This window comes from Bos indicus, chromosome 6, assembly GCF_029378745.1.
Source record: "Bos indicus isolate NIAB-ARS_2022 breed Sahiwal x Tharparkar chromosome 6, NIAB-ARS_B.indTharparkar_mat_pri_1.0, whole genome shotgun sequence".
Lineage (NCBI taxonomy): Eukaryota > Metazoa > Chordata > Mammalia > Artiodactyla > Bovidae > Bos > Bos indicus.
This window is the reverse complement of record NC_091765.1, coordinates 103,006,260-103,032,362: the sequence shown is the minus strand read 5'-3', so window position 1 is coordinate 103,032,362 and position 26,103 is coordinate 103,006,260. Positions and strand designations below refer to the sequence as shown.

General features: G+C 37.9%; 1 protein-coding gene across 2 annotated transcripts in view; it reads right to left on the bottom strand.

The window, feature by feature from the left end:
• Positions 1-26,103, bottom strand: part of NUDT9 (nudix hydrolase 9) — a 37,360-nt gene that overhangs the window by 2,896 nt on the left and 8,361 nt on the right. For both annotated transcript variants that reach the window (XM_070791756.1, XM_019963073.2), the window contains 6 exons: positions 25,188-25,427; positions 15,665-15,760; positions 12,063-12,149; positions 8,507-8,618; positions 6,649-6,795; positions 5,060-5,144 (listed from right to left, as the gene is read on the bottom strand). In XM_070791756.1, coding sequence (XP_070647857.1) covers positions 5,060-5,144; positions 6,649-6,795; positions 8,507-8,618; positions 12,063-12,149; positions 15,665-15,760; positions 25,188-25,387 — 727 coding nt within the window. In that variant the 5' untranslated portion in view covers positions 25,388-25,427. The remainder of the gene's footprint in view (positions 1-5,059; positions 5,145-6,648; positions 6,796-8,506; positions 8,619-12,062; positions 12,150-15,664; positions 15,761-25,187; positions 25,428-26,103) is intronic.

Sequence of the window (26,103 nt, the reverse complement as noted above, 5' to 3'; positions counted from 1 at the left end):
CTGGTACCAAAGAAAAAAACATCATCAAGAAAATGTAATGTATTTAGTCACTTCTGTTTCTGCATAATCCTGTACCTTCAAGTATTCTTATTCAAAATAATTTTAAATCATCATATTAACTGGCAGACTGAATTAAAAATGAGAATATTCCAAATTTCCCAAATGCCCAAATTTTAACCAAGTTTCTAAATTTCAAGTAAAGGTACCAATAAGCTAGCTTTTCTCAGACTTGCCTAGAGGTTCAGTGGTGAAGAATCTGCACTTCCAATGCAGAGGGTGTGCACTCAGTCCCCTGGTCAGGCAGCTAGGATCCCACATGCCACAGGGTGCAGAAAAAAAAAAAAAAAGAAGCTTTTCCCTCTCTTGCTCCTTCTCAGTTCAACTCAATCACTCAGTCGTGTTCAACTCTTTACAACCCCATGGACTGCAGCATGCCAGGCTTCCCTGTCCTTCACCATCTCCCAGAGCTTGCTCAAACTCATGTCCATTGAATCAGCGACCCCATCCAACCATCTCATCCTCTGTCGTCGCCTTCTCCTCCTGCCTTCAATCTTTCCCAGCATCAGGGTCTTTTCCAATGAGTCAGCTCTTTGCATCAAGTGGCCAAAGCATTGGAGCTTCAGCTTCAGCATCAGTCCTTTCACTGAATATTCAGGATTGATTTCCTTTAGGATTGACTTGTTGAATCTCCTTGCTGTCCAAGGGCTTCTCAAGAGTCCTCTCCAATACCACTCTATTTATTTATGTATTTACGGCTGCAGTCCATGGTGTCGCAAGGAGTCAGACACAACTGAGCAGCTGAACAATTTATGGCTGCATGTGGGTCTTCGTTGCTCTGCGCTGGCTTTCTCTAGTTGCGACAAGCAGGGGCTACTCTTCGTCGCTGAGCGTGGGCTTCTCATTGCGGTGGCTGCTGTTGTTGCAGCATGTGGGCTTAGCTGCTCCACTGCGTGTGGGATCTTCCCAGACCAGGGACTGAACCCATGTCCCCTGCATTGACAGGCAGATTCTTAACCATGGACCACTGGGGAAGTCCAGCTTTTCTCTTTAAAAAGTAAAAATATTACTCTTAAAAAAAGAAGTTTAACATTAAATAAACATGAAACCTCACATCAAAATTCCAGAGGGATTAGATTTAAACATTAAAAAAATGAAAGAAAACAATTATAAATGATTCACTTTAGAGTCATAAGGTAAGTACACTTTTCCAAGTATTACACCAAATCAGAAACCATATACTTATAAATTTTTATTAAAATATCTATAATTATCAAAAATTTAAAATAAATGTTTTCAATCACAGTTCGCAATCTAAATGGGATATTTCTGTAGGATAGTTTGGCAGTATTTATCAAGAGCTTTTAAAAAGCAAGTGCTCTTTGATAAGCATTCATGCAACAAATATCAGATTGCCTCTTATGCACCAGACTCTGTAAGAGGCACTAGGGAGACCATAAGCAACCAAATAATTTCACTTCAAAGGATTTACCCTAAGGAAATAAAAAGAAAAGCTTATTGAAGTATTCAAGACAACACTATTTATAAACAAAGAGGAAAACGAGGACATAACCAAACTTTCCATTGAGAGGGCACAGATTAAATAAATGATAAGAGTCCACTGGATTCCCATATAATCATTAAAAGTGAAGAAGCTCTCCACATACTGACATGGAAATATGTCCGTTATGTATTAATATATTAAGTGAAATTGTAAGTAACAAAATAAAATGTAGAGTGTTAGCCCATTTTTATTTTAAAAACAGCTATACAAATGTGGAAGAAAATAAAATGTTAACAGTCATTATCTTTGGGAAATGAAATAACTGCTGCTTTAAAATTCTTTCCACTTTATGTCACCTATTTCCTAAATAACTCATTCTAAACACATGTATCCTTTATAATGATTACATTTGAAATAATAAAATAATAATGCTGCTTCTTAAAAGAATCAATCGAATAGTTTAGCACATGAAAGAGAAAGTGTTAGTCACTCAGTCGTGTCCAACTCTGTGACCGCAAGGACTATAGGCCCGCCAGGCTCCTCTGTCCATGGGATTTCCCAGGCAAGAATACTGGAGTGGATTGCCATTCCCTTCTCCAAGGGATTTTCTCAACCCAGGGATCAAATCCAGGTTTCCTGCATTGCAGGAGAATTCTTTACCGTCTAAGCCACCAGGGAAGCCCATTTCAGCACAAAGGTTTCTAAATCCCAGTGCTAAAGTGACAGCTCTTGGTGTACCTTCATGGCAAATACAATAAACGATAACCAATGGAGAACCAGAATTAAGAAGTAAACCTGAGTCTAAAAGTTAAAATATGATTATCTAAATAACAATGTTCTCCAACAGGCTCTTTATCAGATCCAATAACATCTGAAAAGTATACTGCCCTCTGGTCAACTAATAAACTACACAAAGCGAAATTTTAAAAAGTTAGTAAAGTTTATATGTCTGACATTTAAAGAGCCTGCAGGTCATCACTCCCATCTTCACACCAAAAAAATACAAACTGAAAATCAACAACTCTTCTTGAATATGCACAGGAGCCTGCTACGTCCCCCTTTGCCTGGCAAAGCAATAAAGCTATGCTTTTCATGTAAGAAGCTATGCAACTTCACCCAAAACTCTGTCTCCGAGATTCGATCTGGCACTAGCTCAGAGAAGCTGAACTTTTAGTGTCGCTTCCAACTTAACACCCACAGCAATAGAGATTCCATAAAATAACAAGGGAGCATTAACTTAAAGAACTGCATGGCTCAGATCTTATTTAAGTAGTCTCTAGGGAAATCAAAAGATGAAAGGAGGTGAAAAAAAAAAACCACTGGGAGGAAATTTTGGTCTCTGACACCTACAATTATAGCAAATAATAAGTATAGCCTAACTCCTAGCTATGTTTAGACAAACATAAAACCTCACACTAGAGGTCTATTTGCCTCAGTCCCTTTTACTAGATACATCATGTTCACCTTCCAAAAACACTAGAAGGCATGCTAAAAGGCAAAGACCACAGTCTGAGGAGACAAAGGATCAGAATCAAACTCAGATATGGCAGAGATGTGAAATTATCAGACTGCAAAATTTTTTTACGTTTAGAGAAAGAATGAAACAGTGAAACCAATGATTTGAACAACTCAGACACTATATAATCAACCACTAGAGGATCAGTCATTGTTTTCTAACTTCAAAAATAAATAGCTAACAAATTTATCAGTACTTAAGTTGCAGAGACCTGCTTCTAAATCACATATGCATTATTTTTCCTTCTGAAATATTTAAGTTCTTAATACCAAAATGAATTGTTCTAATACTTAGCTTACAGTTGTTGTATAGAAGTAATGAAACTTGTGCTGGGAGTTTCCCCAAGTTCAGCAAGAATGTAAAAGTGACAAATCTAGTTGCAGCCAATTTTATAAGGAAAAAACTGAGTCCAAGAGAACATGTGATTTGCACAAGGTTATATTGAGACAGGAAGGGGCAAGGCATAACCTTTAATGATACAGCCACTGAGGACACAATATAAACTGGTTAAACCCAACTAGGTCCAAGATGGCATACTAGATCTTGATATGTTCATTATAATACATCAGCATATGCTAAATAACACACCCACAGGAGTCGGGACAGTTCTGAGGCTAACCATAAAAGGTCAAAAAGTGAGTGTGATCCAATCCCTGGAAATCCCCTCCCCCTTTTCCAAAACAGCCAGAATAATTCTCCCACTCATTAGCCTATGAAATTACCCAGCCCATAAAAACCAAACACCCCATATTTCAGAGTCTCTTGCTTTCTGAGACAGCCTATACTCTGTCTATGGAGTGTGTGCTGCTGCTGCTGCTAAGTCGCTTCAGTCGTGTCCGACTCTGTGCGACCCCATAGACGACGGCAGCCCACCAGGCTCTGCCGTCCCTGGGATTCTCCAGGCAAGAACACTGGAGTGGGTTGCCATTTCCTTCTCCAATGCGTGAAAGTGAAAAGTGAAAGTGAAGTCGCTCAGTCATGTCCGACTCCTGGTGACCCCATGGACTGCAGCCCACCAGGCTCCTCCGTCCATGGGATTTTCCAGGCAAGAGTACTGGAGTGGGGTGCCACTGCCTTCTCCATATGTAGTGTGTACCTCCCTGAATAAATCTGTGCTCACTCTACTTCAGCTCGATCTTGAATTCCTTCCTGCATGAAGCCAAGGACTCTCACTTGGCAGTCCATCCCAGGGACTTGCCTGAGACCTCAGACATGATCAGTCTCTCTCCCCCCATGTTTCCAGCAACAGTTGGAATGCAACATGAAGGCAACATTCAGCAACCATGAATACAACAATTAGTTCCCTGATATGGTACCACTTCATTTTGCTACAGATGAAAACAAAGTATCTAAAAGGTCATCCAATTTAGCAATAAAATGTTTCAAGAGAAGCCACTCAACAAATATTAAAATTGCAATTAATTTTCTAAATAGCAGATTCCCCCTTGCTTTTTACAATAACAGATTTCCACCCACCTGCTAAATTTTTAAATCCACTGACCAGAAAAAAATCATCCATTTGAAGTTTGTTCAACAGTTGCAATTTTTTCGGTATTATTTTGCATTTTAAGAATACATGCTTACTATAAAATTATTTCAAACATTAAGACAGACGTAAATCCCATTTCCTTTATTATACTCGTACTTCCTACCCAAATCTTCTGCTTTTGCTTTTGCTTTTGTTTCATACAAATGGACTCAAACAATTTGACAACTTTAAGGCACATAATCAGTTTATAATTTTAACCTTAATTTTATATGCTGCTGCTGCTAAGTCGCTTCAGTCGTGTCTGACTCACCAATGGATTAAAGGAGATTCGTTACTGGTAACACTTTTAAAGCTTTCTTCTACATATTCTTTCATTTTTTAAAATATATTATCTTAATATCAACAATCTGATTTCATACAAATATACTTCTATAATCACTAGATGATTGACTTAAAATACTGAAATAGTCCAGATTTAATTGTGTCCTAGTAGGCTGCTTGACTTAAATTGATCCACTAATTCAGTTAGTTTAATGAACATTAGTAAAATTACCTGTTTCATCATGGTAATTCACAGCTTCTGTCTCCATCCATGCATTATCAGTGTTTCGAGGATCATCAACATAACCTTTATATATCTGTTTTTTTAAAAGGAGACAGATGAGAAAAAAAGCATAGAGTGAAGAGGAATGGGTAGAGCAGAACATGCTGCCTTCTTCAGAATCAGAAATATCTGTTGCAAAACAATGCACATTTAATTAACATTAATTAATTGTACACTTAAAAAATGGTTAAGTGGGCATATTATATGCTATGTGCTTTTTATCACACACACACACACAAAAGAAATATAAATATTACAGAACCTTTAATGTAACATTCCATATGCTTGTTCTAAATGTCCCAGGGAGGGAATCCCCTGGTGGTCCAGTGGTTAGGACTTGGTGCCTTTACCAGGGGAAACTAAGATTCCTCAAAAAGAAAAAGTGGCCAAAAAAAGTCAATGTGAAAATGAAATTAACAAAGTAAAGTGATTCCATTTATAATAGCATCAAATGAACAAAATATTTTTTTAAATACATAAATTTCCCAGGAAACAATAGTCTCAAGAACATTCTGAGGTAGCGCTATCTAACATTCACAAAACCCTCAACACCTCAGATTCTAATTTCAGAATGTAAGAATAATCATATTTGGGCCATATGCTTTTTTTTAAGACTCTTCATGTAAATATTTTTCTGTTTTAATAATTTCTGCAGGGGGTGTGAGAGGGAGACTCAGGATATATGTGTACACACAGCTGACTCGTGCCACTTACAGCAGGAAAATTTTAATAATTTCTGCAGGGGGTGTGAGTGGGAGACTCAGGATATACGTGTACACACAGCTGACTCGTGCCACTTACAGTAAGCAATCATACGCCAATTTAAACAATTTCCATGGTTACAGTTTTGGACATACAAAGACAGACTCTTCTAGTTAAACAAAGATCTATAAACAAGGTTAGTAAAGACTAATATTTAAGCTCTTAATACATGAAAAGACTTGGATCCAGCCATCTAACACAAATGTGACCCAAAACCCAGACAATATAAACAACTAAGAAATCCTAATTCTAGGAAGAAAATAAAGCACGTCAAACAAAAGCCAACAGCAACAAAAAAGAAAATCCATTCTTCTCCTTATTGCTAGTGCACATATGCCTCATAGTGATTTCTTAAACCACAAAGGACACATAAGCAAAACAGACATCGGACTTAAACTGTTATGAACGAGAAGCGCTCTGAACGACCTAAGGTAAAATCTATGTCCTTTCAAAAAAGCTGAATTCTTGCAAATATTTTAAAAACAGGACAGATTTACTGTTAGATGAGTGAACTCAGTATCACATTAGCTCACACTGAGTCTAAAGAAAAACTATGAGGAAAAAACGTATTATAATAAATGATGTAAAGTTGGGCTATAAAAATTTAAGTAGGAATTTAGTCACAGAGAAGAGCTACAATTTGTTTTATGAACATGTATTTCAAATATACAGGTATTTCACTTTATTCAGAGAATAATCTACCAGATTTTCAGGTGAATTTTAAGTAATTTTCATTAATTCCCAGGACTAAATCCTTCTTAGAAATCATTTCTTACCACTAGATGTTCCTGGTTGAAGAGCTTCTGCAACTTTTCCTGTAATTCTCTCTTTTCAGCGCTGGACTTCTGTAAGGAGTTCAGAGCTTCCTCACCAAATTCTCTTTTCAGTGTGGCACTAATCTTCTCTCCTGGATCCACCATCCCCTGAGAGTCACATTTTTGTTTAAAAAGAAAAAGGAAAAGCTTTAATTCAGTCCATAAATATTTACTGACTGATACAGCGGACATATATTGCTTTGTGGTGGGTGTTGGTTTAGGCGCTCAGTCGTGTCTGACTCTTGCAACCCCATGTTTTGTAGCCCACCAGGCTCCTCTGTCCATGGGATTTCCCAGGCAAGAATACCAGAGTAGGTTGCCATTTCCTTCTCCAGGGATATGTTGCTCTATCTGTCCATAATCTTCTGTAATATGCTCTTCTCTAAATCATTTGTTTCTAGTAGAAGTAGCTTAGCAGGGTATCAACCATATATATACTCAACCACAGTAAATGTCCAAGGTTAGCCTATGATAACTGAGCCTGTCAGACCCTTTCCTGGTATTTTCCAAAGTCAAGCTACAGAAGGAAGGGCTGGAGGCAAGAATATAACAAACTGATACTTTCCCCACCAGTCATTCCAGTGACCTCCTCAATGTTCCTAGGATGTGCCAGACATATCCCAACCTTAAGGCCTTTGCAACTGCTACTGCTTCTACCTAAAGGCGCTTTCCCCAGATATCTACATGGGCCACTTGTCCACCTCCTCCAGATCTTCACTTAGATGTCACCTTCTCTCAGGAGACCTTCTATAACCACCCTCTATCTATAATTGCAAGCTCTCCCAACACTTCCTAGTCCCCTTCTTTGCTTTAGTTTTCTTAATACTTATCACCTAACATACAAGAACTTATTCATCTTGTATGGTCTCCCTCATTGGAGTGCAGGCACCAAGAAGACAGGGATGCTTGCTCATGTAGCTCTGCCATATCCTCGGATGCTCAAAATACACTGAGGTGAACGACTCTCAAAAATATATTTAACAACAATAGTTCCCTGACTGATCAGAATTTCAAATGACAATAAAAACAGAAAATCCTATGATGATGATATCATTGTATTTTGCATTCAGCATGTGTGAAGTTTATTTGGCTCGTACAGCTACAATTTTCATTTTCATTCCATTTCACCCTACAAAGAAAGAAACCATTCTTGCAGATAGCAGAATGTGTATAGGACGAGTCATCCTCTTATCAAACTATCTCCGTTTAACAATACGGCATAAAATATAAAACCCGCTCTTGAACACATACACATTTTTTTAAAGCCACTTGAAATACCACTGACGTGAACTCAATAAAAGTATACTCTTCCTGATGATATTATAGAAACTTTAAAAACTGTAAGTAATGGTAAGTAATGTGTTATCTTTTTTTAAAGTACTGAAAATGTTACTTTGGTCTTAGAGTAGGGGATGGGTTCTAAGACAAGACTCAGCATTAGTGAGTATCTACAATACCAGGTGCTTTAAATGCTCTCTCTAATAATCCTGTGAAATAAATATGATTATTTTTAGAACAAAGGTCTGAACTCCACAGCACTCAGCTCCAAGTGGAAAGGCTAAAACACAAGCCCAGGTCTAACATCAAAGTCCATGTTCTTCCTCAAGGGTTGTAGAATTAAGACTCAGATTTTAACAGCTTTGTTGTATTATTCTACATTTGTCATTAACAATGATACTTCACTGCAAAGGAATTACTAACTGAAGTAGGGAGGAAAGAGACTTAAGGGAGTAGAAAAGATCCATATGCAATAACCTTGCATTATATAAGTAAAGCAACTAAAAAGAACTGAAAACATTGATTTGACTTTAATGCTTACCCCTGGGATTGCCCATTCTCCACAGTCTTTCCTTTTTATTGCAACAAACTGCAAGATGTTTTTCCCAGAAATGGGATGGGTGATTTTATTTCCACTTCTATCCCTTTTCCACCTATAAACAGTAATGTAAGATCATAAGTGATTCAGAACAAAGATCAAGGTCCTAAACCAAGCTTAAGACAAAAATATAAAGATGTATTTTTCTTTATAATAGTGTATATACATTTACCTCAAATCAGCTAGTTTTATAAAGAAATATTGTTTTGCATTAAAAAAATACTCTTTATTTAGCACTGTTACAAACCAAATGTCTACTTTCAATAAAGGATATTATAGTCTCCATAATAAAAATTCAAGATATACTTTTTACTAAAGTAAAATTTATCAAAAAGATTTTAAAGCAGAACAAAATTTAAAGGAAGATCATTAAGAGTTTCTTTTCTTTTTTATCCAAGGAACCTTTTTAAGAATTATTAATATAAGTAGTAAAAAAGATCTGTAATAATTGCTTTTAACAGTTCACCCTGTTTTCAGAAAAGAAGATTATGTAATACAGGTTCAGTTCAGTTCAGTTCAGTTGCTCAGTCATGTCTGACTCTTTGCGACCCCATGAACCGCAGCACGCCAGGCCTCCCTGTCCATCACCAACTCCCGGAGTTCACTCAAACTCACGTCCATTGAGTCAGTGATGCCATCCAGCCATCTCATCCTCTGTTGTCCCCTTCTCCTCCTGCCCCCAATCCCTCCCAGCATCAGTCTTTCCCAACGAGTCAACTCTTCACATGAGGTGGCCAAAGTTCTGGAGTTTCAGCTTTAGCATCATTCCTTCCAAAGAACACCCAGGAATGATCTTTATAATGGACTGGTTGGATCTCCTTGCAGTCCAAGGGACTCTCAAGAGTCTTCTCCAACACCACACTTCAAAAGCATCAATTCTTCAGCACTCAGCTTTCTTCACAGTCCAACTCTCACATCCATACATGACCACAGGAAAAACCAGAGCCTTGACTAGACGAACCTTTGTTGGCAAAGTAATGTCTCTGCTTTTCAATATGCTATCTAGGTTGGTCATAACTTTCCTTCCAAGGAGTAAGAGTCTTTTAATTTCATGGCTGCAATCACCATCTGCAGTGATTTTGGAGCCCAGAAAAATAAAGTCTGACACTGTTTCCACTGTTTGCCCATCTATTTCCCATGAAGTGACGGGACCAGATGCCATGATCTTCGTTTTCTGAATGTTGAGCTTTAAGCCAACTTTTTCACTCTCCACTTTCACTTCATCAAGAGGCTCCTTAGTTCTTCTTTGCTTTCTGCCATAAGGGTGGTGTCATCTGCATATCTGAGGTTATTGATATTTCTCCCAGCAAACTTGATTCCAGCTTGTGCTTCTTCCAGTCCAGCGTTTCTCATGATGTACTCTGCATATAAGTTAAATAAGCAGGGTGACACTATACAGCCTTGACGTACTCCTTTTCCTATTTGGAACCAGTCTGTTGTTCCATGTCCAGTTGGTCTCAAAAAAAAAAAAAAATGCTTCTCAATCTTTATCCCCTTTTTTGATAAAAGAAATCTCACTCTATCCTTTAATTTTATATTTCAAATTTAATTGAATATTCTTAAAGCATCAAGGCAATGTTAATTTCAAAATGTGCTTTTTGTAATCAGAGCCTCCTTCCCAAAGATGTTGATAAATCTCCCTGTCCCCTTCCCTACACCACATCTACCTCCCCCTGCCAAATGTTAAGAATAGTTCTAATAGCCCCTTAGGCAAAGACAAAGATTTTGAACTTGCAGTACAAAACCAAAACAGAAAGCCTACAATCTAATTCTCATTCTGCATGAGATTAAAATACACCAGCTTAGATATGAGTGTCCACGTCTTTATAATGTGGCTGAACACTACATCTAACCCATGAAAGTGAAAGTTGCTCAGTCATGTCCTACTCTTTGGGGCCCCATGGACTATACACTCCATGGAATTCCCCAGGCCAGAATACTGGAGTGGGTAGTGTATCCCTTTTCCAGCAGATCTTCCAGACCCAGGAATCGAACCCAGGTCTCTCGCATTGCAGGCAGATTCTTTACCAGCTAAGCCACAAGGGAAGCCCAAGAATACTGGAGTGGGTAGCCTAGCCCTTCTCCAGCGGATCTTCCAGACCCAGGAATGGAACTGGGTTCTCCTGCATTGCAGGTGGCTTCTTCACCAACTGAGCTATCAGGGAAGCCCCATCTGTAATTCCTCCTAAAGGAGTTCACAGCCTAGCAGTGGAGCTAGACATGTAGGTGAATAAACTGTAAGACTGACAGCTTGATGAGTACAGATAGCTAGAAATGAAAGAACAATTAGTACAAGACAAATCTGATTTTAAGGATGCAGAGGGAGGAAACAAAGTTATAAAAACAAAATAATGTATTCAAGAAACTGAAAGTGTACATGGCAGTATGAACATCAGTGAGGGAAAGATGGATGATGAGGTTGAAGTAGGCCAAGAATTCATCAAATTCATCTGCTTAGAGAGCCAGAGAACGTTTTTAAGCAGGTTAAAAGCTGTTAGCAATTTGTATTTCAGAAAACCCACTTATTGTTGACAAAAGTTTGGAAGTTGGTTTGGAGGTGATCAAGACCAAAAGCAAGAAAAGACAGCTCAATTCAGTTCAGTCGCTCAGTCGTGTCCGACTCTTTGCGACCCCATGAACCCCAGCACGCCAGGCCTCCCTGTTCATCACCAACTCCTTGGAGTCCACCCAAACCCATGTCCATTAAGTCGGTGATGCCATCCAACCACCTCATCCTCTGTCGTCCCCTTCTCCTCCTGTCCCCAATCCCTCCCAGCATCAGGTTCTTTTCAAATGAGTCAGCTCTTCACATGAGGTGGCCAAAGTATTGGAGTTTCAGCTTCAGCATCGGTCCTTCCAATGAACACCCAGGACTGATGTCCTTTAGGATGGACTGGTTGGATCTCCTTGCAGTCCAAGGGACTCTCAAGAGTCTTCTCCAACACCACAGTTCAAAAGCATCAATTCTTCTGCGCTCAGCTTTCTTCACAGTCCAACTCTCACATCCATAGATGGCTACTGGAAAAACCATAGCTTTGACTAAACGGGCCTTTGTTGACAAAGTAATATCTCTGCTTTTTAATATGCTGTCCAGGTTTTTCATAGCTTTTCTTCCAAGGAGCAAGCGCCTTTTAATTTCAAGGTTGCATACATACATATATATATATATGCCTGTGTATATACCGACACACACACACACACATGCAGTCGGCTCTCTGTATCCACAAATGTGGAACCCACGGATAAGACAGGTCAACCATACTATTCCATTTTATGTAAGCGACCTGTATATCCATAGATTTTGCTACCTGCTTGAGGCACAGGGGCCTCTTCGAGAGCCAATCCCCTAAAATATCAAGGGATAACTATATATATAAACACATACATATACATACATACATTTGCATATGTATATGATGGACATGTAAAAACATGGTTAGTGTCTGTATTTTTCCAATTACTTGTCTCTTTGTTACTGAAATGTGTTTTCAGCTCTTACCTGGTTATGATGGGATCTGCAGCATGATTGGGGCCCCATCGCCCCAAAAGCCCCCGGCCAACCAGTCCAGTCCGTCCTGCAGGATTTCTGGAAAAACAAAAAACCATAAAACCAACTGAAGGTACTCATCTTTTTGAACCAAACTTGATATGGCCCAAAACAAGGTGCTAAGAGGGAAATCAGATCCCCACACAAATCCATTAGCACTATTACATATTTGACATTCAAAGCACGTATTTCTTTACAGTGTTATTTAACTTTTCTTTCATGCCTGGGCCTGTTCCAGGAGGAGGATCTCATTTCCAGAGTTGTTTTAAATCTGGAAGGCTGAAATGCTCTGCACTAATCCCAGTCTAACTCTGCAACAGCAATGCTTTATCCAGTATATCCACACTTCTCTTCCCTTTCTCATCATCCTCTTTTCATACTTCACTCTGTTACAACCTGTCTCACTCATATAGTTTTGATTACATTTTAAAGTCCATTTATTTCATAGTGGGTTCTAGATTTTTATTATCAGTAATAGATATTGTGTAGCATATAATGAGGGCTTCCCAGGAGGTGCTAGTGGTAAAGAACCTGCCTGCCAGTGAAGGCAGGCATAAGAGACACAGGTTCCATCCCTGGGTCGGAAGATCCCCTGGAGAAGGGCATGGCAACCCACTCTAGTATTCTTGCCTGGAGAATCCCACGGACAGAGGAGCCTGGAGGGCTACAGTCCATAAAGGCTGCACAGAGTTGGACATGACTAAAGCGACTTAGCCCACAGCACACAGCATATAATGAAGTAGAAATACTTAATATTTCAAGATTTCAAATATACCAAATTCAATTTTTAAAAACAATTTTATAAAAATGCCAACAACTATTTAACCTAATGCCACAACCCAATGTTTAAAAGTCTATCAGATAAACAGGGCACACTCACGCCTGAGTAATTTTCTTCCAGTCAATATTCCTTAAATGTTTAACTTTCATTATGTAAAATGAAATGCCCTAATCTGCAATCTTATCTATTTAATATCTTTGGTCCTCCCAGTATGTGAAAGTAAATAAACAACTCATCAAATTTTCCCTTTCAGCTATCTTTTTAACTATTTTTTTATTTATGGTTGCACTGGGTCTTTGTTGCTGCAGGGGCTTTCTCCTCTGCAGTGCTCAGGCTTCTCATTTCAGTGGCTTCTCTTGTGGCGGAGCATGGGCTGTAGGTACAGGAGCTCCAGTGGCTGCAGCACGTGGGCTCAGAAGTTGTGGGTCACAGGCCTAGTTGCTCCACAGCATTTGGGATCTTCCTGGACCAGGGATCAAACTCATGCTCCCTGTACTGGCAGATGGATTCTCAACCACTACGCCCCCAGGGAAGTCCCAGCCACTCTTTTTTATTTTGCTCTTCTTTGTGACTGTTATTAAAATTGAGTCAATTTTTATATTGTTTTATACTGGACTCAGAAATATTTCAGCAAGACTTGCAAATAAAAACAGAAAGGCAAGACACTTGGCCAGGTTACAATTACTCTACTTTGCAAATTCAGGAAGAGGAGCAGGGTGGTCAGTAACTATGTTTTATTCCATGTAACCATACACCCTTGAATACAAATGATCAAAGCCAATATTAAGAGAAAGGCCAAGCCTGTAACTGATAAACTAGAAGCTGTAGCAAAGATATATAGATTACCCTACTGCCTGAGCAACAGAGAAAGCTATTTGCAGAAAAAGCAAAACAAAGATAACATATAAAGGAAAGCAGACATAAGGCAGAGACAGTTCTAATGGATTTCCAAACTCTACCCTTTCCTAAAGTTAGCTGCATTTCTGCTTTGGATTCCTGAGATGATTCTGTAGTCCTAGAGTAAAGTTCACTTTTTTACTCAGGCAAGCTAGAGTTGGTTTCCATTAGTCAAGAGAGTCTTGACTAAAACAGGCTATCTTTCCTTTGCCTTTTCTGTCCTTTTATATGTGTAAATATCTTCTAACATATTTTGCCCAGAAGAGAACTTAAGGAGTAAGTCAAATGCAAGGCAAGTTTGACTTGAAAAGACTCAGTAACACAGAAAAGTGAGTAAGCTATGAACAAAGAAAGAATTTAGCAAAACTGAAAGACCAGGTTGGCATGAGAGGAGCACTACTATTTCCTTGCTTTAGAAGAACTAAAAATATTTTTAGCTTTTGCAAAATTTCTACAAGGTGATACGTATGATTACCAAATCTGTGATTTTTCTATTTTTTTTTATTGGAGGCATGCTAATTTTTACATTTCTTCCTTTTATGATGACTTAAGAAAAACTGAAAATTTTCGAGTTGTGTAGAAAAATCACTTTTAAAAGTACAAAAAGAGGGATTTCCTGGTGGTCCAGTGGTGAAGACTCCACGCTTTCACTGGGCACAGGTTTGATCCCTAGTTGGTGAACTAAGATTCCCACATCCCACCCACTTGCCACACGACATGGCCAAAAGAAAAAAACGATGTTAAACTGTTAGGTTGTTCTTATTTTTACTCTTACATATTTGGATAAATTCTTAAAAGTATTATCTCATTTTATAAATAATCACTGAAATACAATTCTTAATCCTTTCCTTCTGTTAATTTATTCAATTACAGTTGACCCTTGAACAATGCTTCCATATAAACTTATAGTCTACCGTCTATACACACAGTTCCCCTCTATCTGTGGTTCCACAGATTTATACTGTGGTTGGTTCAGGTATTCAACCAAACTCAGATGGAGCAGTGCTGTAATATTTACTACTGAAAAAGAATCCATGTATAAGTGGGCCTGTGTAGTTTAAGCCCCATTTTGTTCAAGAGTCAACTGCTATTATTTCTATTTCAAGGTAAAGTTATAAGAAGATGCATTCAATTCCTTCCAGCACTTACTCACCATATGCAAACTACTTGCATTTTCTCTACTTATCTGTAAATGGAACTAAAAATATCCATCCACAGGGTTATTATTATGATTTAATTAAATCACATATATAAATTATTTCAGACAAGGTCTGACATATGCAAGCCCTTAATAAATGTTAATTACATTGATAAAATAAAATGTGTATTTTAAGGCAGGACAAAAAAATTTAGACCAAAAATTTTGTGTGTCCATCTGGGCCTCTCCTAGCATCCCTAACGTGCAGTGTATCTGTACATTAACCAGACCTCCTCAAAGATGAGAGTGCTTTCATGACCATAAAGATTATTATTTTCCCTTTCTTCTGACACTAGCAATGTAACTTCTTAAAAGAACATGACTACACCTTCTAACAGGGCTTCCCTGGTGGCTCAGTGGTAAAGAAGCCACCTGCTAATAATGCAGGAGATGTGGGTTCAATACCTGGGTCAGGAGGATCCCCTTTCTTGCCTGGGAAATCCCTAATGGGATCACAAAAGAGTTCACCAAGACTTAGTGACCAAACAACAGTATCTTCTAACAGGTGGGACACTTCGCAGAGCTTCCTGAGAGTCTGTCTTCCAAGTTGTAACTCTTAGTTTGGTTTACATAAAATTTGCTTTTTTCTTACCTTGATTGTTAAGTGAATTTTCATTGACAATTATTTCCTACCTTTTAAAGACCCATTATTGTAAGATGCCCCACCACAGTACTTACCTAGGTCTTCCATTTTTAACCTCATACAGGCCATTCTGGCTCTTTCTCTCAACCTGCCCATCCTTTTCATTAAACTTGGGAGAGAAGTTGCTTTCACTGTAATGAGAATACCAATGCAAAATAAGAAATAATGATCCAATATTACCAACAGCTTAATAATGCCAGCCAGTTATTTATAACAACCAGTATCCTTGAAACTAAATTTTTAGTACAAATTTAGTTTTCATTTACAAACTCATCAATTCCTTCAAAACACTTTCCGGCAAAAATTTTTTGTTTAATCAAAAGACTTTATAAGACAAGAAGGTACGTTGTAACCCCTGTGGGGAAGGACTAATGGCAGGCAAACTGGAACTGCTCCTACATCCTACAGAGAAGAATATATTACTATATACTACATCCTACAGAGAAGAATACATTACTATATACTACATCCTACAGAGAAGAATACATTACTATATACTACATCCTACAGGGAAGAATACGTTACTATATACTACATCCTACAGAGAAGAATACATTACTATAAACTACATCCTACAGAGAAGAATACATTACTATATACTACATCCTACAGAGAAGAATACATTACTATATACTACATCCTACAGAGAAGAATACATTACTATCAGTAAAGCGGATTTGTCTGTGGACACAATACGGCAGTTACTGGTTCCTATTAATAAACACTTCTAAAAGTAAGATTCCTTCTGACATTTTGCTGTTTCTACTGTCTCAAAGTAATTTTAATGTCTTCTAATGTACACTGATTAATATCTGTATCAAAGTAAAACCCAAAAAACATGAAAACACCCCACAAACTTCATAATAACCATGATACAGATTAAAATAATAAGCTGGAAATAATAACCATGATGTAGATTAAAACAGATATAAGCTGGAACTACTCCAGATCTTGATCTGGACACGGATCTGGATTAGAGAGTTAGATAAATATAAAATCTAACTGAGCTACACCTGCACACCTAAGAAATGTATAGTTCATTGCATTTATGTCACACTCAATAAAAATATTTTTAAAGCTATAAATAAACTACTTTCTTCACCATTATGAAGCTGCTGACATAACTGCATTGAGTGAATAAAGAGTTATATAGCACTGGACAGTTCACAGGCAGTTCTGACACAAGTTTCACTTCCTTTCTTGCTTTAATTCCAGTAAGCAAGAGCATAGAGATATTTGCGCTCTGTTTTGGAAATAGTTTCCAACTTGAATGATGCAGTCATTTTCCCAAAACTTCTAACATACCTATAAAATTAAATGGTAAAAATCATGAAATTATAAAACCAGAGTTATAATGTTCTTGGGACTCTACAATTTCACCATTAAATGTGGAATCTTAAAAAAAAAAATGGTACAAATGAACTTACTTACAAAACAGAAAGAGAGTCACAGATGTAGAAAATAAACTTATGGGTATCAGGGTGGGGGAGGGGGGTAAACTGGGAGATTGGGATTGACATATACACACTACTATGTATAAAACAGGTAACTAGTAAGAACTCGCTAATACAGCACAGGGAACTTTATTCAGTGCTCTGTAATGGCCTACATGGGAACAGAATCTAAAAAAGAGAGAATAAGTCGGACACGACTGAGCGGCTTCACTTTCACTTTTCACTTGCATGCACTGGAGAAGGAAATGGCAACCCACTCCAGTGCTCTCGCCTGGAGAATCCCAGGGATGGGGGAGCCTGGTGGGCTGCCGTCTATGGGGTCGCACAGAGTTGGACACAACTGAAGCGACTTAGCAGCAGTAGCAGCAGCATATGTGTATATATATATATATACATATGATTCAAACCAGTCAATCCTAAAGGAAATCAGTCCTGAATATTCATTGGAAGGACTGACGCTGAAGCTGAAGCTCCAGCTCCAATACTCCGGCCACCTGATGAGAAGAACCGACTCATTGGAAAAGACCCCAGTGCTGGGAAAGATTGAGGGCAGGAGGAGAAGGGGACGACAGAGGATGAGATAGTTGGATGGCATCACCAACTCGATGAACATGAGTTTGAGCAAGTTCTGGGAGTTGGTGATGGACATGGAGGCCTAGTGTGCTGCAGTCCATGGGGTCACAAAGAGTTGGACACAACTGAGCAACTGAACTGAACTGATAATGAACACAATACTGTAAATCAACAATACTCCATTAAAATTTTTTTAAATAAAAGAAACTAAATAAATATTGAATGCCAGTTAATGAAATACTTGTTGAAGTATACAGGCAGTGATGTACCAATACATCAAAAATCAAGATGGATGAAGGAGGGATTGATGGATATATATGTGATGAAATAAGTATAATAAAATGGTAATAAGAAAATCAAAGTGGTGAGTTATGAGTGTCCCCTGTAAAGTTCTTTCAAATTTCTTCTATGTTGGAAATGTTTCAGAATAAAATTTTAGATAAAGAGAGCCATTTTCTGGCGGGGGAAAGCATGAATCTAGTTATAATTTAAATATTAACATTAGTAAGGCTTTAGACATTGATAGAAATTTAACTTATAAAAAATAAATTGAATGAAACAGGAAGACTCATTCAGTCTTCCTCCATTTACACTGTATAGCGCCCCTTGTAATGTCACTAATTCTAATTGTGCATGTGTATGTATAATGTACATGTAAATATATATCAATACAGCCTCTAAAATGAGGGAAATGGAACTCATTTACAGGTAATAATTTCTTCACAAGTTGGCTTCATGATTAATTAACAACTCAAATACTACCACAAACACATCTTTGGATTAAATAAGGAAACTGTGGGTCAAAATCAAGTCACAGCAATGTGTGACTGGTAAAGTTTAACAACCTAATGAACTAATACTAGATCAACCCAACTAGGAAAAATGTTTATTTAACTGACTAAATAATGCCTTGAGAGGACTATCATTTACAATAAATTTACCAATTAAATCAAACTTATAAAATATTCCAAAACTAGAGTGGCCATTTAGCAGAGTAGTTAAGGGCATAAATTCTAAAGTCATACTGAGTTAAAGGCCAACCTATCCCATTTACTAGCTCCATGACCATATGTAAAGGACAAACTTTCTGTGCTTCCATTTTTTGTGTGGTTTTTTTTTCCCTATAAAGGAGAAATAACAACCCTGTCTGCCTTCCAGAATAGTTATAAGAATAAAACACTGCTTATAAAACATTTAGTACAGTGCCTAGCTTGTAGTCAGTACATTTTACAACTCTATCACTGTATTTATCTAAAGAAACAAATATAAAATGTAAATCAACACAGCACTTCTATGAATTTAGTTAAAGTATTTATTTTAATTGGGGTATACCTGCTTTACAATGTTGTACAACAAAATAAATCAGCCATATGTATACATATGTAAATGTACCTGTATACACATATACACTCCCTCTTGGGCCTCTCTCCCACTCGCTCCCGTCCCACCCCTCTACGTCACCACAGAGCTCTGAGCTGAGCTCCCTGTGCTACAAGCAGCTTCCCGCTAGCTCTCTATTTCACACACAGCAGTGTACACAGGTCAATCCCAAACTCTCAATTCACTCCACTCCCCCTTCTCCACCAGTCCATGTGCACATGTCCCTTCTCTACATCTGTGTCTCTATTTCTGCTTTGTAAAATAAAACCACCTATACCATTTTTCTATATTTCACATACATGCATTAATATACAATACTTTTTTCTTTCTGACTTACTTCACTCTATGACAGACTCTAGGTCCATCCACATCTCCACAAATGTTACCCAATTTTGTCATTTTTACGGCTGAGTAATATTCCCCTGCATATATGTGCCACCTCTTCCTTATCCATTCATCTGCAGTTGCACATCTAAGTTGCTTTCATGTCCTGGCTAATGTAAACAGTGCTGCAATGAACACTGGGGTGCATGTGTCTTTTTGAATTATGGTCATATGGTAGTCCTTTCTTGGTTGCTTTCATTTGCAAATATTTTCTCCCATTCTAAGGTTGTTTTTTCATCTCATTTATAGTTTTCTTTTCTGTACAAAAGCTCTTAAGTTTAATTAGGTCCCATTTGTTTATTTTGTTTTTATTTTCCTTATTCTAGGAAGTGGGTCAAAAAAGATATTGCTATGGTTTATGTCAAAGAATGTTCTTATGTTTTCCTCTAAGAGTTGTATAGGTGTCTGGTCTTACACTTAGATCTTTATTCCATGTTGAGTTTTATTTTTATATATGGTGTTAACAGAGTGTTCTCATTTCATTCTTTTACATGTAGCTGTCCAGTTTTCCCAGTACCACTTGTTGAAAAGACTGTCTTTTCTCCATTGAACATTCTTGCCTTCTTTGTCACTTAGGTGACCGTAAGTATGTGCATTTACCTTTGGGCTTTCAATCCTGTCCCACTGATCTATACTTCTGTTTTTGTGCCAGTACCATACTGTCCTGATGACTGTAGTTTTGTAGTACAGTCTGAAGTCAGGGAGCCTGATTACTCCAGTTCCATTTTTTCTTTCTCAAGATTGCTTTGGTATCTTTCTCAAGATTGCTTTTGGTATCTCGGGGTCTTATATGGATCCACAAAAACTAAAAATTTTTTGTTCTAATTCTGTGAAAAAGTCCACTGGTAATTTGATAGGCAGTGTACTGAATCCATAGACTTATCTTAGGGAAATTAAAATGGAAGAAGTCTTGTGCAGACATCAAAAGTAGGAGAGCAGGCCTCTAATCTCCCTGGATACTGCAAAGATTCTGTGCCTGCCTGCAAGGAAAGCAAGTCAGGTGGCACTTTAGATAAGACAGGGAGTAGGTCTTAGATTCTCTTAAGCCCCTGAGGGTCTGGCCAATTCCCCCAACCCCACTTCCCACCTCCAGGATCTAAGAAGTTGACTCCTCTGTCCATGGAATCTCCAAGCAAGAATACTGAGTGGGTAGCCATTCCCTTCTCCAGAGGATCTCCCCACCCAGGGATTGAACCCAGGTCTCCTGCATTGCAGGTGGATTATTTACTGCCTGAGACACTTTTCCTACCCCTCATGACTCACAAGGTGAAACAAACAGCAAAAAGTTAAAGTAAAACCAGAGCTGCATTTTTGTGGACAAATTGATGATGATATCAGTTTGCTGCTTGGAACTGTTAAGTGGAAGCCCCCAAAACTACAATCTGAAGTCTCACCCACAGGGTAGACACACCACCTGGGACTTTTTCCCAATTAGGACTCCAGATTGCTGTTAATGAGGGACTTAACAGCACTGTCTAGATCTGGAGGTTGGTTGGTCCAAATTTGGTGATATACATGCTGTTACTTTTCTCTTTGTTTTTATTTCTCTTTTAATGATTGTACACTGAAATTAAGTCAAATAACCTTCTATTAAATACTGAAATTGTTTGTGTGATGTGTGGTTTCTTTGGTTAATAAATCCTTCAAAACTAAAATGAAAGTAAAACTTTCATCAAAACTACTGCTTTAAGTAGTATAGTCATTTTCATGATATTGATTCTTCTAACCCAGGAACATGGTATATCTCTCCATCTGTTTGTGTCATCTTTGATTTCTTTCAAAAATGTCTTATAGTTTTCTGAATACAGGACTTTTTCAAGTACCTCCTTGAAAGTAAAAGTGTTAGTCACTCAGTCATGTCCAACTCTTTGTGACCCCATAGACTATAGTCTGCCAGGCTCCTCTGTCCACAGAATTCTCCAGGCAAGAATACTGGAGTGGGTTGCCATTCCCTTCTCCAGGGGGATCTTCCCCACTCAGGAATCAAACCCAGGTCTCCTGCATTACAGGCAGATTCTTTTACCGTCTGAGCCACCAGGGAAGCCTTTTACCTTCTCATGTACGTTCATTCCTAGGTATTTTATTCTTTCTGTTGCAATAGTAATTGGGATTATTTATCTTTCTGATCTTTCATTGTTAGTATATAGGAATGCAAGAGATTTCTGTGCATTAATTTTGTATCCTGTAATTTTACCAAATTCATTGATTAGCTCGAATCAGAGGTGGCATATTCAGGATTTTCTATATATAGTCATATCATCCACAAACAGTGACAGTTTTACTTCTTCTTTTCAATTTGTATTCCTTTTATTTCTTTTTCCTTTCTGACTGCCACAGTTAGGACTTCCAAAACTATACTGAATAATAATGGCAAGAGCGGACATCCTTGTCTTGTTTCTGATCTTAAAGGAAATGCTTTCAGTTCTTCATCACTGATGTTTCCTGTGGGTTTGTCATATATGGCCTTTATCATGGTGAGGTGGGTTTCCTCTATGCCCACTTTCTGGAGAGTTTTTATCATAAATGGGTGTTGAATTTTGTCAAAAGCTTTTCTGCATTTCTTGAGATGATTCTATGTGTGTGTGTGTTTTTTTAATTTAACTTGTTAACATGGTGTATCACAATGATTGACTTATATATATTGAAGAACCCTTGCATCCCTCGGAAAAATTTCACTTGATCAGGGTGTATGATTCTTTTAACGTGTTGCTAGTATTTTGTTGGAAGATTCTGGTAACTATGTTTATCAGTGATATTGGTCTGTAATTTTCTTTTTTCGTGATATCTTTGGTTTTGGTATTAGGCAGATGATAGCCTCACAGAATGAGCTTGGAGTATTCTATAATTTTTTGGAAGAGTCTGAGAGATGGGAATACCAGACCACCTGACCTGCCTCTTGAGAAACCTATATGCAGGTCAGGAAGCAACAGCTAGAACCAGACATGGAACAACAGACTGGTTCCAAAGAGGAAAAGGAGTACATCAAGGCTGTATATTGTCACCCTGCTTATTTAACTTATATGCAGAGTACATCATGAGAAACGCTGGACTGGAAGAAGCACAAGCTGGAATTAAGATTGCCTGGAGAAATATCAATAACCTCAGATATGCAGACGACACCACCCTTATGGCAGAAAGTGAAGACGAACTAAAAAGCCTCTTGATGAAAGTCGAAGAGGAGAGTGAAAATGTTGGCTTAAAGCTCAACATTCAGAAAACTAAGATCATGGCATCTGGTCCCATCACCTCATGTGAAATAGATGGGGAAACAGTAGAAACTGTCAGACTTTATTTTGGGGGGCTCCAAAATCACTGCAGATGGTGACTGCAGCCATGAAATTAAAAGATGCTTACTCCTTGGAAGGAAAGTTATGACCAACCTAGATAGCATATTCAAAAGCAGAGACATTACTTTGCCAAAAAAGGTTCATCTAGTCAAGGCTATGGTTTTTCCTGTGGTCATGTACAGATGTGAGAGTTGGACTATAAAGAAAGCTGAGCGCCAAAGAACTGATGCTTTTGAACTGTGGTGTTGGAGAAGACTTTTGAGAGTCCCTTGGACTGCAAGGAGATCCAACCAGTCCCTCCTAAAGGAGATCAGTCCTGGGTGTTCACTGGAAGGACTGATGCTAAAGCTGAAACTCCAATACTTTGGCTACCTCACGTGAAAAGCTGACTCAATGGAAAAGACTCTGATGCTGGGAGGGATTGGGGGCAGGAGGAGAAGGGGACGACAGAGGATGAGATGGCTGGATGGCATCACTGACTCGATGGACATGAGTTTGAGTGAACTCCAGGAGTTGGTGATGGACAGGGAGGCTTGGGGTGCTGTGATTCATGGGGTTGCAAAGAGTCGGACACAACTGAGCGACTGAACTGAACTGAGAAGGATAGATGTTAGCTCTTCTTTAAATGCTTGATACATTTCACCTATGAAGCCATCTTATCCTGGACTTTTTGTTTGTTGGACAATTTTAACTGCAGTTTCAATTTCATTACTTGTGATTGGTCTGTCTATATTTTCTATTTCTTCCTGCTTCAGTCTTGGGAGACTGTACCTTTCTAAGAATTTGTCCATTTCTTCCAGGTTGTGCATTTTATTGGCATAGAGTTGCTTATAGTAGTCTTCTAATGATTCTTTGTATTTCTGGGGTGTCAGTTGTAATTTCTCTTTTTTCATTTGTAATTTTATTGATCTGAATCCCTTTTTTTTTTTTTAATGAGTCTGGCTTAAAGTCTATTGATTTTGTTTATCTTCTCAAAGAACCAGCTTTTAGTTTCATTGATTTTTGCTATTGTTTTCTTCATTTCTATTTCATTTATTTCTGCTCTGCCTATGATTTATTTCCTTCTACTAACTCTGGGTTTTGTTTGTTCTTCTTGGTCTAGCTGCTTTAGTATAATGTTAGGTTGTTTACTGGAGATTTTTCTCATTTCTTGAGGAAGAACTGAATTGCTATTAACTTCCCTCTTAGGATTGCTTTTACTGCATCCCATGGTTTTGAGTCATCCTGATTTCACTGTCATTTGTTTCTATGTATTTTTTTATTTCCTCTTTGATTTCTTCACTGATCTCTTTGTTATTCAGTAGTCTATTATTTAGCCTCCATGTGTTCATGTTTTTACAGTTTCTTTTTTTCCTGTAATTGATTTCTAATCTCAAAGTGTTGTAGTCAGAAAACATGCTTGATACAGTTTCAATTTTCTTAAATTTACCAAGGCTTGATTTGTGACCCAAGATATGATCTATCCTGGAGAATATTCCATGTGCACTTGAGATGAAAGTATATTCTGCTGCTTTCAGATGGAATGTCCTATAAGTATCAATTAATTCTATCTGATCTATTGTGTCATTAAAGCTTGTGTTTTCTTATTTATTTTCTGTCTGGATAATCTGTTCACTGGGGAAGTGGGGTATTAAAGTCTCCCACTATTATTGAGTTGCTGCCATTTTCCCCTTTTAGGGTTGCTAGCATTTGCCTTATGTATGGAGGTGCTCCTGTACTGGGGGCAAAAATATTTATAATTGCTGTATCGCCTTCTTGGATTGATCCCTTGGTTATTATGTAGCATTCTTGTTTCTTATAACAGTCTTTATTTTAAAGTCTTGTTTATCTGATATGAATACTGCTACTCCAGCTTTTTTTTTTTACTTCCATTTGCATGGAATATCTTTTTGCAACCTTTCATTTTCAGTCTGTGTCTCTGGGTCTGAAGTGGGTCTCCTGTTGATAGCCTATATACAGGTCTTATTTTTGTATTCATTCAGCCATTCTACTTCTAATCAAAACATTTCTGCCTGAGTTTTTTGTTTTCCTCTTTCCTCTCTCCTTTATCTATCCCTTTTCTATCTTCTCACAATGGTCAAATTTTATCATCACCTTGTTGTCAGTAATCCAGAAAAAGTTTCTGAAAAACATTTTCACTATTCAAACACAAGTAGCTATGTTGGAAAATAACCACAAAAGATGTTATTGATAACCCAAGCAGAAGAAATGAAAACAGAAACTACCACTTGTCATTTCATAAAATAAAAAACTCTACGATTAAATAGATTTACCTATTTGGAAAGATCATCATAAAACCCCCAAAAGAATAAATAAACATGAATTGAATAGCTTTGGCAAAAATTCAAGTAAATGTGGAAACAGTTTAAGTCAAGCACTAGATAAAAATTATTTTTCTGCTATCAAATGACAATTTACAAACACAACCATTACCTTCTCCAAAAGTCTCCTACCCAGCTAACACCAGCTAATTTACTCACGTGATCTGAGGATCTGCCCACTGAGGTCCAGCCAAGACAGAAACTGCAGTGTATTCCACAGGATTATAGTCATGCCACTCAACAAGCCAGTCCACTTTATCATTAGGAACCTGGCTGCGCTGAACTTTTGAACCTGGATAAGGAGATGTCCGAGCCTTGTTGTGGGAATTCTCTTTGGTACCATTAAAACCAGACATCATGTTGGAATTAACATGAAATCTGCAGGATGAAAGTGAGTTTCTGAAAGGGAAAAAAAAAAAAAACGTTTTATGTAAGTACAAAATACTTAAATTAACTTAAAAACCTAATTCACAGTCTTCAAAATACAACTTTTCAAAGACTTAAAAATCAGAAAATCCTAATTTGATGCATACTGGAATAAAGGTCCAATATCTGTGAAACTATTTACAAACATAAAAATATTGCTAAATCTTACTAATTGAAACTTACTCACAGAGTTTATTTTAGCTGAGAAAAAGGGACAGAAGTTTACTTTTGTTAGCACAAATGTTGGAGAAGATAATTTTATAATAAAAATTCAACCATAAAAACAAATGTAAAGAAAGACTATTAAAGCCTACATGAAGGAATCCATTAAAAAAAAAAAAAATAAGCTAATGGTCTAACACAGCAGTCCCCAAGCTTTTTGGCACAAGGAACTGGTTTCGTGGAAGACAATTTTTACACCGATCAGGGTAAGGGGGCAGGGATGGATAATTCAGGCCTGGTGGTAATGGGAGTGACTGAGGTGGGGAACAGTTCAGGTGGTAATACAAGCAATGGGGAACGGCAGGTGAAGCTTCACTTGCTTGCGCACTGCTCACCTGCTGTGTGACCCAGTTTCCAATAGGGCCTGGGGGTTGGGGATCTCTGGTCTAACATACATATGTAAAAAATGGATGACAGAAATAGCACA